Source organism: Cupressus sempervirens, chromosome 3 (genome assembly GCF_028749045.1).
Source record: "Cupressus sempervirens isolate cs-2001-9-10 chromosome 3, ASM2874904v1, whole genome shotgun sequence".
Lineage (NCBI taxonomy): Eukaryota > Viridiplantae > Streptophyta > Pinopsida > Cupressales > Cupressaceae > Cupressus > Cupressus sempervirens.
Window position 1 is genome coordinate 144,213,185 of NC_143120.1, and position 14,325 is coordinate 144,227,509.

At 34.7% G+C, this 14,325-nt stretch overlaps 1 protein-coding gene across 8 annotated transcripts in view; it reads left to right on the forward strand.

Annotated features, from left to right (window-relative positions):
• The window catches only part of LOC149565160 (calcineurin B-like protein 4), a 214,487-nt gene that overhangs the window by 124,986 nt on the left and 75,176 nt on the right, over window positions 1-14,325 (forward strand). For 6 of the 8 annotated variants that reach the window (XM_089818706.1, XM_089818711.1, XM_089818705.1 and 3 more), the window contains one exon: window positions 6,769-6,828. The exons of the other annotated variants lie outside the window; for them this stretch is intronic. In XM_089818706.1, the coding sequence (XP_089674832.1) occupies window positions 6,769-6,828 (60 nt within the window). The remainder of the gene's footprint in view (window positions 1-6,768; window positions 6,829-14,325) is intronic. 8 annotated transcript variants of the gene reach the window in all.

The following is a 14,325-nucleotide window of genomic DNA, read 5'->3' on the forward strand; positions in this document are numbered from 1 at the left end:
TCACCCATCTTCTTGGCTAAACAACCAGGTGAGTCCTAGGTATCCGGAATTCTCAGAGTAGACGGCTCTAATAATTATTCAAGAAGATTACATACAATCATCATTTCACATTCTGTGATTATATTCTTTAAAGATCATAGAATTGACAACATTCTTCCTGAGTGAAACATGCATGAGCTAATGCGTTATTTATTTTATTATTTATTTAATTCTGATAACATTCTTGTTTATTGTAGATTCTCGGCACCTCCTCACCTATTTCGGGTCATCAAGCCGGAACTCCCGGGTGCTATCAGATATATTCAATGTGATACTCCACACCTTCTTCACCATATTTGGGCATTTCGCCTAGTGAATTCCTTGGTGTTCACTTATATCAGTGTTATATTTGTTTTATACTGGAATAGAAAACAATCCCGACTGGAACCATAATGTGTGAAGAGAAATTTATCATTTTACATGTAAAGAGGACGGCAAGATTATATACTTAATTCGGTACAAGGATGTCTTCAAACTTTATTTATCAGTGCTATGTTATTCATTAGAAAAAGGACAGATTAAGAAAGATGCAACAGCCTTATTGCTTAAGTCAAGGACATAGCTTCCCATGCTATTACAAAGAGAAACAATGAATTGCAACACCAGCTATAGGTATAAACTAATGTTAAATAGGAAGAAAGATGTGTCAATAGTATAAACACCAGCTATAGGTATAAACTTATAACAGGATGTATTTGATTAGACTAAAGAAAGTAACATTCTTGAAAGGGAAATCAGATAACTTTACACATTCGGATAATGAGGAGGACGTCTGATTTAACACATATTATTGCAATGATATTTAAAGTAATCAGCCGGCAGCCTAGAACATGACATATTTTAATGATTAAGTCTGGAAATCATGTTTCCATCAATTCTTAAGCTTATGTGCAGCCATAATAAAGAACAAAAGGTACCTCTCCAGAATGCATGGAATGAAACAAATAATGTAGTGAGCCAACATCAGAATACCATAAACTTATCTCAATCTATATGAATAACCAGCTCAGGATACTCAAATCGGATTCAGAAAGGAGATATGCCCTTATTAACATATTTGTTTTAGTCTCAGCCTATCATTCTTGAAGGCACACAATATATTCTCTGCCACAGCACTAATAGGCTATACAAAAGATACCAATTTCTCTTCTACAAAACAATTATATTTATAGCTCTACTGATTAAATAAAAACTGCTATGCTGAAGCTCTATAATTGAAAACTGATCACTGCTGCACATACCACCCTCACATTTGCTAACTATTAAATGATTATGTAAAAATTAAAGAATAATAGTTGATAGCTGAAGACAATTGGTCTTAAACAAAAGAATACACAAAAGCTGAAAGAGAATAGTCATGAACAATGTCTTCTTGGTAAATGACAATTTGATCTTAATCATCTCCCGTCAACTACAAATAAAGAGTTTGCCAGCATGGACAGTGATGGTGAATAGCTTTCTAGGATGCCAGGTATGATAAAAGACACGACCCAAAAAGACTATACGCATAATATATTACGATACCAGGAATAAAGAAAACAGGCACATTAACTTTGCAGACTATATGATGACACAACAATACATGTCTCGGCAGCATATAGGAGTTATATAATAATAAGATAAGCTTGACAGCGAACCATATCATCACAGAGGACAGAAAGAACAAACAACTGGTACAGGTATGATCAACAATGTCAGATAAAGGAGCAAATTTATGATCAATACGTAACATAAAAAGAGAGTGAAAAAGGGTTCTCAAATTGTATCAAAGCTTTATGTGACTCTGCCCGTATACTTGCAAGAGCCTTGCATACTTGGATAAATCTGCCAACTTATACTGAGACCCGCGGCAAAATAAAACTTAGTCGGTTAGCACGGTCTATACTCAGGTTGTCTCTGCAAACTATGAGGATGCTAATGGAAGTTTGAATGAAAGCTGAAAGGGGAAATAAAAAGAAAGAATGCCGATAGACGATGAAGAAATCCATATTATAGAATAAGCCAGACTTTATGGCTTCCTTCTGTTACAAGAACCATTCGGAAGCCAAAACAAATCAAATTAAAAGAGGGAAAAGAATAAAGGAAGAAAATAAGAAGTTGAAAAGAGAAATTGGAAAATTATATTAATTCAATTCTTATAATTCGAACATCATTCTAATAAATTATTTAAGTATAATGATGCCAATTCATTTTAATATTTAAATGCACAAATTTAAATACTTACAATTAAAATCCTTTTAAATATGTTTTATAAATAATTTTATTTTTTTAATTTAAAATTATTTACTAAATAACTCAATTATTTTAATTAACTATTTATTAAAATAACTCATGCGATTCCACAAGTATATCTTGTTCCAAGTCGCTAGGTCTTCTACCCATTTGTCCAGTGATGGTGATGCTCCTGCTTAATTCTTTTCTGACAGTGTTTTCACCCCACTGACAGTTTCCCTACAAAGAAATTCTTCATCGTTAATTTATTTAATCATAATACATTATTTAAATAATCACTAGGTTTAACCATCTTAATTTCATGAATTTGTGATTAATGATCAACTGACATGTTATCTTCACTTGAAATCATAACGACTAATTATCTTACCATTTCGCCAGAGTATAACAAATTAAATTGCCAACTGACTTCATGTGAACCTCAATGGCTATATTTCAAGCTAGGTCAAAAATTGGGATGTAACAGATATTCTAATTGTAGATAGAGAAGATGCGAAATTTTACAGATACTTGACATAGATTGCTAAAAAATGAAATGCTAATTAATTAGGATTTTACTATTTATTACCATTTTAACAATTACGAATTCTTTCAAGGGGTTCAATTTTATTATGATGTTTCCTTTAATTGCTTTAGTTTTACATTTATTTTATTTATATACTTGTTTTTATGAATTTTTAAGTATTTTGAGAATAATATTATAAAAATTAGAAATAGATTGCTAAAATGAAATGCTAATTAACTAGGATTTTACTATTCATTACCATCATTACCATTTTAACAGTTACTAATTCTTTTGAGGGGTTCAATTTTATTGTTATGTTTTCTTTAATTCCTTTAATTTTGCATATATTTTATTTATATACTTATTTTTATTAATTTTTAAGCATTTTGAGAATAATGTTATAAAAATTAGAAATTTTATAGTTTGTAATATATATTTAAGAGTATGTTAAATTAAAATAACAATTTTAAAATTTTAAGATGCAAATTTATTTACTTTATTTTGGTAGATTTTAAAATCATTACAAGATTATTTGTTTATAATTTCAACTTGAGGCTTCATATGTTGACCATTTGGTACTTCTTACCATAGCTTAAAACAATCATTTGACTAATACAACGAACTTAGGATGGTTCTATGTTAATGAATGTTTACTATTTTAGTTTATGAATTTATGTCAAAAATGACCCTCTGGAAGTTAGTTCAAATCAATGGCTTACTATTTGATTATCTAACCAAGAGGTAGGGACTCTAGCTCCAACAGAGCCCTTGTTTTATTATATTTTAATTTCATGTGCAACTTAATGCAATTTAATTAAAATAAACTTTATTAAATTAATTCTTCTCTCTCTTATTAATTCACAAGAAGATCTTTAATAAAATATATATTAATTTAACTAATAATAATATTTAGAGTTTATTATAGAAAATAAAACTCCTAAATAAATTATTATTAAATTAAATAAATATAATTACGTCAAAATTATAACTTTGATTAAATCTTTTAAATTTAATTCTTTTATCTAAGCAATTTCTCAATTAATTAAATATAATTAAATAATGATATTTCTTTATAAAATTTTCTTTAAATTATCTTTTAATTTGATTTACTTATAACTTAAAATCACAACAGATCCACCAAACTAAGTACAGAATACTAGATCAAACTTAAGGGTCAAAATCATGAATTCATGTCACTTGACGAATTCAGAAGGGTAATAACTCAGATACTTGTCCTACTTTCTAGGACAATTGGCTTAAGGTTAGAATTTGGACTCAAGAATTATCTCCCCTCTTTTACCATTGAGATACTGCGGTAGGGCACGCTCATCCTAGCAATTCAAGGAAGTCGATGCCCAGTACCTGCAATCTGCAAAAAATCAGAGCATGTACATATACATATAATCTAAACTAAATAGCCAATGGTGGGGAGTGGTGCATCATTTAGATCCCGACTAGCAGGTGACTACGACTCCCTCCCTCAACTACATCAGAAACATCATACATAAAGTAAAATATACATGTAGACCATATACATGCAAGTATGGGGTAAGTATCCATAGAAACTGCATATAAATCATCCATCTAATTATCATCATGAAATAAATGAAATCACTGTATAGAAGCATCATCATCGAAAGAATAATCATGTACCATGAAATAACTGAGTATCAAGTAGCTCATCACATAAATATACTGAGTATGAATAACATCCAAACAAATCAGGTAAATCAAATACCACTAATCATCAAACATAGCCATAAAGCTGGCCTAAAAGAATTCAACAATATAATATGAAAAGTAAACTAGGGGTAGGCACTATACTGTTAGCACTCGTACCCCCTTGGCACATCTATATATGTTCATGTATTTGTCTTTGATTGATGTTATGGTTGTCGGGATGAAATAGAAATATTGTTGGTATTGTTCTAATACATTTTAAAACCATTGATGAGATTAATGGAAGTGGTTAGTTCTTTATATTATATTTGTTCTATTACATTTACTTGCATCCTCATATGTTTTGAACTTTACTTTATGAGGAAAACATTTGATGTTGTTGCCTATAAGAATCTAGTTATGACAATAGGGAGTTGCATGGCGGAGAGCAAGCTAATGGGCTAACTACTGAACAACGAGGGTACGAGTAGCAGTCAAGCAAACAAAGATTTGTTTGGCGGTGAATGAGCATTGACGATAGACTTTGCAAACATATTGCAAACATCAATCGAAACTCATGTCTGAATGGAAGCGACATTGGAGGAGGTTCCTACAAGTGTGGTGTGGAATTCCCTGTGAGTGAGTCTAGCATTGGACCAATTGATGTGCCACCTACCAAGACTATTGGCACAACATTTCATTTTCCTACTTACCGCAAGAGAAGAGGATGAAAGAGAGAACCGACGACAATAGATTCTTTGGCGGTATGAAGAAAACAACTAGAGGGAAGAGGAGGAACAAATGACTTAGGAGAGGAATGAGTGGGCAGCTAAGAGGGTAGCAATGATGGCACAGTTGGAGGAGTGGGTTGAGCAAGTGAGGGCAGAGACTCACCTGACTAGTGCTACGGAGATGATGGATATAAAGGATAAGGAGGTCTTGGAGGTAGCCTTCATGGTATAGTCTTCTATGGAACAACAAATGTTGGCGAGTGAGACTTGAGGCTACAAACTAAGCACGTGTACATTTAAGAGCACGTCTAACATCATCTACACCACCACTGGCGCCTTCCTTGTCAAGGACACACTCTCTTGTTTTTCTTGTGTATAGTTGTATAGTTGTCTTTATCCCCATTGTGTTGTGTCTTGTTCAGAGACGACCTTATTTTTTTGGGGAATCATGTTGTCAGGCAATTAATATAATTAATGTCTGTTAATATTGTTGATGGCTAGGTAGTTGGGTGACGGTTTCCAACGGTTCGCACTTGCACCACCTCAACACATCTATATATGTTCATACATTTGTCATTGAGTTATGTTACGGTTTTCGGGATGAAATAGAAATATTGCTGGTGCTGTTCTGATACATTGTGATAGCATTGATGAGATTAATGGAAATGCAGCTGTGAGTTCTCTGTATTATATCTATTCTGTTACATTTACTTGTGTTCTTGTATGTGTTAGACTTTACCCTACAAGGCAAACAAAATCACACTCCATGAGGCACAATTCCGATGAACCAAAGAAGAGAAAAATCGTTCTTGTTAAGATGTTCCTTGCACCTTCATTCTCACAAAACAGGAATCCCTGATAGCTGGATAGAATTCCTTATTTCCTGCCATTTTTGCCATCTATTATGATGAGTTTTCCAAACTAGTTCCTTTCCAATGGACGATTGTGATAATGACTTCTCCAAATTCTGATGAAATCTAGTGAGATGATGACTGTCGTAGGTCACAATTTAACATCTAATTTTTAAGAATGTGTTTTATTTAGAGTTTTCTATGCTTGTTTCTCTCTACTGTTTTTAGCCACAAATTCCCCTGTTGCTATGTACTCTTTCTGATTTGTAAAGGCTGGGAATTTTCTATTGAGTCTACAGTACAAAATGATATCTAATGGATGCAACTTTATCTAATCTCTGCTCTTTTTTTCAGAGTTATGGCCATTTGTCATTACGTTTGTTTATGTTTGTCGTATACAAATTTCCTTGCACAGAATGTATGCACCGACCTATGCTTTTTAAACCATCTGGAATGATGGGTGCATTTTTTAGAGTCTCTATAGGTCAGTCATGTCTTGAGCTGGGATTCTCTGGTGTTTTTGTATTAATTTTAACACAAGTTTATTACATAAATCTTTACATATCTGCCTTGCATATTGTATATACATTTTTTCAATGCATTTGCCTGGTTAATACTTCACTGACAAAAATGTTACTTTGATTTTTCCTGATTTGAGCTTTGTAGACATTTGGAATGTTGTGCTCATCATCAGACGATTGCTATAGTGTGAAGAGAACAACATATCTAATTCTAGGCACCTCATTTACAGGAAGAGTTTCAGTTAGCACTCTTTAGGAATAGCAGGAAGGAAAACCTCTTTGCGGACAGGGTAATTATCACATGAAGTATTTATTTTATTTGTTTTTAATTCTATTAATTCCTTTAGGAATCCAACCTTTTGGAAAATGTGTACATATAGATGTTTTAAATTGTTTTTCTTAAGTAGCATTCTTCGTAAAATGTATAAAAATATTATACCCGTCTTCTGTTAAACGAAAAATCAGTGCTTGCTGAGTATGATTCCAATATTTAGATCACTAGTGTGGAAAGGTTTTATCTCAATCTCTATGATAGAGATGGATATAGTGATAAATGCAATGGGCAGTTAGTTTATTGAGAACACTTGAAAATTTAAGAACAGGAATTCTTTAGGTCAATAAGTAAACCTTACAATGTTTGTGGTCAATTTCGTAATTTTTGGCTAATATTATAAACCACTCTAGGTGCCTATAATTTCTATCAGAATATTTTTTGGGAGGTATAATAAACTGCTGGACTTTCTGGATATGAGTCAAACATTTTAGGTCATTTATTTCCTGCAGTCAATGTTTAAAGAAGTACACTGTCAACTGGACAGGCCATGGAAGATATGCTTGAGAAGTATGTTAGGCGCAACAATGTAGTCATTGGAGTGTAGATTTGTGCCTCTGAAAAAAGTACAGAGCCTAATCTATATTGTGGACTATGCTATAGTTGGTTAGTGTTGAACTGAGATTAAATGATAGGCAACAAATTCCTATCAATCTTGTTAAGTGATATTGAAAACTGGAAAGGAATTTATTTGGATCAGAGAAAATGTAATGGTGAATAAGTTCAGTTCCGTTCTCCCATTTGTGAGATCTAGTGTCCAATTTTCTTGTCCTTAGTTAATGAGCTACCAAAGTCAATAAATTATTTTGTTTTTTATGATCAATGGTTTCAGTGTTATCAATTCATAAGATGGAATGAAAAATACTCGAAAAACTGTTTGAGCGTTGATCCACTGTGAGGGTAAGAAAACAATGATGAGAGGATAGAAATAGGAGCTCTATTAAAAGAGATGTGTTATGGGGGAGAAAAAAGAACTATTAAAGAAAAGGGGAAAGGAACAACCAAATAGTATACATGTAACGATTGGTACTGTTGAAATTCTGTCAAATCACCTTTTAAAAGATGAGAATACCTAGGAATTAGCTAGAAATCATAATGGGCATTCGAAACAAAATTAAAAGGACCAACTGACAAGACTCTATAATGTCTTCTCCACATTAAACTTTGCAAAACTCAGGCGGGTTTACCTAGGAATTCACTCTCTCCAATTTTCAAATCTTACTATGAATTCCAATATAACAGATAATTGGCCTTAAGTTTTTTAATTCTAGGACTATAAGAGAGATGATAAATAGCTAATCCATCAAACCCTAAAACTCCATGAATCAAGTACAAGCTCACTTTTCAAATCTTCAGCAACAAAACATTAAAAGGATTTATAAAAGGAATATACCATATAGACATTCCAAACTATATCAACTTTAATGGATGACCACCGCCTTACACATTGGGCTATTATCTCACAGGAATTTGACATTTACTATCAGATCTTATCTTAATACTTTGTGAGAAGAATATCAATATTCAGTTCTAGATTTCATTCTTATCAAATCTTCATTGAAAACCAAGGAATTCTTCCACTTTACATCAAGCATTTACATAACCCATTTAGATCATAAGCAAAATGTAAACTGAAATATAATTCAAAACGAATTACAATTGAGACTTAGTAAACTTTGCTATTAAATCTCAAAGAATTAAGTGGCAACAAAAGAAGAAACAAGATCTAAAATGTATAGCCAACTTTTTGCATCTTTTATTACTTTCTTTGAAGATATACAATTCAATGTCAACTCCTATCAGAGAAAAATCAATTAGATCAGCAACTGTTAACTCTTACTTCATTTTTATCTTTTGGAAACAACATATACAGTAAATATGGACCGACTCAAAAAATGAACCAAAACTCTGTTCAACAAAATGATTCTCGGACCCTTCTCTAGCCTTGGAAACCCTTTTATATAGCATGAGTTGCAACAAGCTTTAGGCTTAGAAGGAAAAAGACAGTTGTCCTTAAAACAAAACAAAAGGTTACACAAAAGACAAAAATGTGATTGTCTTCATAGCATGAGAAAACTGAAAACATTCATGGCATTTTTGCTTGACAATGAAGTAGTTTTTTCTATCAAGTGCTCTCTGGTGGGGCAGGCGCTTCTTTTGTTTTCTCTGTTTCTTGTTTCTCCACATCCTTTGATGATTTGCCTTTGTCCTTTTGCTCTCCTTCAGATGGTGGGACCACCTTTTCATCTACTTTGCTTTGATCTGATTCTCTGGCTTCTTCAGTTGATGATTGGATGTCCTTTTCCTCAACTATTTTTGATACTTTACCTTCAGCTTCAAGTGGTGGTTGTGAATCCATCCCATCTATTTCTGCCATGGTTACATGAATAGCCCTGTCAATCAACTCTTTCTCCTTAGTGACCATGGATTTGTCCATTGATTTATTCTTAGATGCCACTTGTAAAAATTTTGAGTCTAAGGAATACTCTGCCATCCATTAATTGAAAATAGTGTCATCTGGTCAATTGAAGTTGAGGGTTTCTTTCTCTCTATTCAGGATATTTTTTCCAAGTTTCTTTATTTCCTCAAAATCTTGTTGGAAAGAATCAAAGAATATTTGGACATTAACTACTTCTTCAACGGTTCTAGCAAACCAAATGTAGTGTTCTTTGTTGACAACATCATTCATCCTTATTATTTCTTTCAATTTATTTCCCCATTCCTCTTTATATTTAATGTTACCAAGGCCCTTTAGCTTATGAGGAAAAAGATCAAAATTCTTACTAAGATATTTAGAGAAACATGTTCTAAGCTTTTTTTGTAGGATTTCCCTCTTAAGATCAAAATCAAATAGGTCACTTGCTGGTCATATGTTTTCTCAATTTGACCATCAATCCTGTCAATAATAGTAAAACATAGAGCAGTGATATGATCCTCTCTACTGATCCATTTGCTCAAATTTTTTCTCAAAGTGACATCATTATTCTCCAACCCCTTCCAAATGTCTACCAACCTTGACATTTCTAAATGGATTAGAGGCCAATTTATTCTATCGATTAAGAAAAGAATTTTATCTCTAACTCTATTGTTAGAGTAAATAATTAATTATTTATTCTATTCACTTAAGCTTACTTAGGTTAATGCATTTATTTAATATTTAGCACTTAATTGTTGTACTGATGAGTTGTTGACAACACGGGAGTTTGTTCCCTTTTAGCATGTTCCACCTTTTTGTGGAAGTGTGCTTAGTTGTCAACCCTATATTCTACAACCTTCTAGCTTGTTCTACAACCTTCCATGAGGCCTTTATATTCGGGCTCTCTCATTGTATTTTCTCAACTCATATTCCATTTTCATTGTAAATACATTTTCATTGTTTTGCAATATGTGCTCTCTAATGTTTGTTTAGGGTTTTTCCAAGTTCCACCTCTTCCTTTTTGGTTTCCCTTCGACAGGTTATTTGCATGTAGGTGATCTTGGTGAGTTGTGGAGTTGGATTTCATCAACTCCTACATGGTATCAAAGCCTCTCTACTGCTGTTTCGTTGAAGGTTTTTTGAAGCTGCGATTCGGAGACACAAACCCTAGTTTGTTTGTGCATTTTTCTTCAATCCGAGGGAAGAGCATTTTTTCGGAGGACATTGCGCCCAAACGGACGCTACCATTGGATTTGGAAGGTTGTTTGCAGTCAGGATTCATATAAAGCTTGTTGATTTTGGAGAGAGAGCTTTGGAAGGCAATTTTTTTTTGTTCGGAGGGCTTTTCTGTATGGATCGTACGGATAGAGTAAAAAAATAAATATTTAGGCGCATCATTGCAGCACTGCCCAACGGCCACTGTGGGGCCGCTCGCGCTCCGCTGCTCCGGTGGCGCCCCAGTTCTTACCACCACGGCGGTTCAGTTTTCCGGTCGCGGCTCGGCGCTGCCTTTCCACTGCTCAGCTTGGTGGTGATACTTCCTACTGCCACTCCTCCACTAACTTCGTCGCTCGTCTACAGACCCCGCCACCTGTTTGCCTGCGTGGACACAGCTCGTCCAGTCAGCTGCACATGTGGTTCCTGCTCAGCATAGTCAACATTTGCTACGACCACCCACTTCAGCACCCGCATGGCAATTTTTGCCCAATCAGCGTGTGACACGTGGTAGGGCTGCCACATGGCACTTTGCCACGTGGCCCCTGCTACGTCAGCCAGTTAGCCACGTGGACCTGCCACGTGGTCTATTTTTTGTGGCGACAGTCACGTGGCCGTCAATTTTAAGCTCGCTGTCTGCTGACGTCAGCATGATGTCATCTTGCATAATCCTCTTGCACCTCTCTAAGGTCCTTTTTGACCTACCTTCGGTTTTTTGGCCATAACTTGAGCATACAAAGGTATTTTTCCGATCCGAAAGAAGCGCCGGAAAGCTGGTTCCGAGATGAAGACATTGGTGCAGGTATTTTCAGGTTTTGATGTAGTTTTGTTGCCCGTGTTTTCAGTTGAAGTCTAAAGTTGTGTTTTTGACTCCGGCATGCATATCTTTTCCATCCCATGTCAGTTTTTTGAAAACGTTATATTTTTGGAAAGCTGGTTTTGTCATCTTTTCAGAAATGTAGTCTTTTTCCTTAGATTCTAGCCCATGCTCTTTTTATCATGTCTTTGGCATTTTTGCTCTATGGTGGATATCTTGGGTGTTTTAGGTCTGAGGATCGTTTTCCTGGCATGGTTTCTTTTGTTTTGGGTTGTACTACCTTTTGTGTCAGCTTTTTTCCTTTTCTGATCATTGTAGGCATCATTTGTAAGCACTTTTTTGTATACACACTAAAATAAAGTGCCACTCTTGCATTTCGGGTTCATGAATGTTGTTTTTTTGAGACAGTTGTACTTACACTCTTTTTATAAAGCACCATGGGGGGATAGTTGTTGCCGTTATTTTGGCTTTCTTCCTTTGTCAAGTGAGTGTCCCTTCCACGACATTAGCTCCATGCAGCGTCGGTGTGACTGTGTCTTTATAGGTGTTTGTACCTCTTCCTCTCTCGTCATTCTTGATTCTATTTGCAGGGGATTTTGGCCCACCTTCTCAGTTGCTTGTCATCTCACCCCATCTGCATTAAGGGGGGGTTATGCTGTTGTTCTAATGCATCCGTGGTTCGATGGTTCGATATTGTGAGCTATGTATTCAGTGGTTTATCCTATATACTAGGCGATTGTAGTGGCTGGCTACCTATGCATTTCGGTGAGATGGATCATCTACCATATAGTCACGGTCGGTTAGTGCCTTCTTCTTCCATGGAGGTTCTTCAGATCAGCATTTTCTTTCAGATGGTAGATTTTGAAGCTTCTTCATGCTTTAAAGATGCTCTTCATGATCACTTTTCCTTCCTGTTTTATGGGACATTCCCCTAGTTGGAAGCTTCTTCAGTTCTTCACTAGTTCTACCTCTTTTTGGGGGAGGGTTTTTCCCACGTGGTTTTCTCTCTTTCCCCATTTTTAGAGGTTGCATCTGTTTGCATTGTACATGGGTACCTAACATGGCCTCGTTGCCAGGACCCATTCCGCATTTTCATCTTAGTTTTGCGAGTTTAAGGCATTCCCCTAAGTTGCACTTAAGGGGGGGTGTTAGAGTAAATAATTAATTAATTATTAAGTATTTATTCTATTTACTTAAGCTTACTTAGGTTAATGCATTTATTTAATATTTAGCATTTAATTGTTGTAGTGATGAGTTGTTGACAACATGGGAGTTTGTTCCCTTCTAGCATGTTCCACCTTTTTGTGGAAGTGTGCTTAATTGTCAATCTTATCTTCTACTACCTTCCAACTTGTTCTACAAGCTTCCATGAGGCCTTTATATTCAGGCTCTTTCATTGTATTTTCTCAACTCATATTCCATTTTCATTGTAAATACATTTTCATTGTTTTGCAATATGTTCTCTCTCATGTCCGTTTAAAGTTTTTCCAATCTCCACCTCTTCCTTCTTGGTTTCCTTTTGACAGCTTATTTGCATGCAGGTGGTCTTGGTGAGTTGTGGAGTTGGATTTCTTCAACTCCTACAAATATCCTCATACAACACTTGCACCTCTACTTGAGCTGCCCTGGGTTTAGCCTTCTCCTCGTTCAATTCATTTGTAGTGTAGGATTATTGATGCTGAGGTGTATCTGGAATATCTATGATAGGCCCTGTAACAAACGGTTTTTCATATCAAAATCAAAGACAATATTAAATAAAGAATTTCCAACATTCATTGATAGACAACTGAAATCCTTTTCATGTGACATTAACTGTTTTAACAATTAACTGAAATAACCATAACCATAACAATGTTCATTTGAAAATAACTAGTTTAAAAATTAACTGAAGATAACTGTATCCATGATCATCTGAAATAACTAGATTAAAGATTAACCAAACATAATTATATTTATGATCAACTGAAATAACTAATTTAACGATCAATTGAAAATAATTATATTTATGATCAACAATAATAACTAAATTAACAATCAACTGAAAGTAACTGTATTTATGATCAACTGAACTATCCTTTCTACATACAAGTAAATACTTATCAAGAAAAGAAGGAAAGGAACATACAACTATCATTCGGAGGATCTTGAGCTGGTTATGCAAGCCTCGGCTTGTGAGAGGAGAAGCATTGACATAGGCTTAACCTCCCAACCTTAGACCATACTTATCCCCACACAATCTATTGAATTAGAAAGACCCTCCCTACCTCGGGGTCGGGCTTGGGATGTTCTTAATCCAGCCACTTGAGTATCGTGGTGTTTAGAATGTCCACACAGTTATGAAACAAGTATGTTTGCATAAATGGCACCATTGACATCAAGTTATCATTAGATGGAACACATGCCTTTAAACTACCTTGGTCAAGGATTTCAGATGGGTTCATTGACTCGATCACCATTGCTCGACTTGACAACAAGTTTCATTACAGGGATGAGCATGAGCTATTAAATATGTTTAATTTAATTTATTTAATCATGTCTGATTTCTCTTCTGTTTTCTTGTAGGTTCATTCCACCTCTTCACCATTCATGGTTACACAGCCGGTGAATCTCAGGCGTTTTGGAAAATTATGAGCAATCTACTCTTTCCACCTCTACACTAATCATGGCTACACAGTCGGTGAATCCCAGACATTTTGGAAAATTATGAGCAATCTACTCTTTCCACTTCTTTACCAATCATGGCTACACTGCTGGTGAATCCCAGTTGTTTTTGAAAAATTATGAGCATTTTAATCTTGGCATAGTTTTCTAAAAAAATAAAATTCGTCAATTTGTATATCTTATCATGAACTGTGACAAAATAAAATATGCTCTTGAGACCAATATCATTCATCCAGGTTCTATTGCACTTAGAAACTCTTCTTTAAGAGATACTATTCGACTCTATTTATGATGATTTTGGAAACTATGAGAGTTAAGAAGAAAATCATTATAAGTTACATGGATTA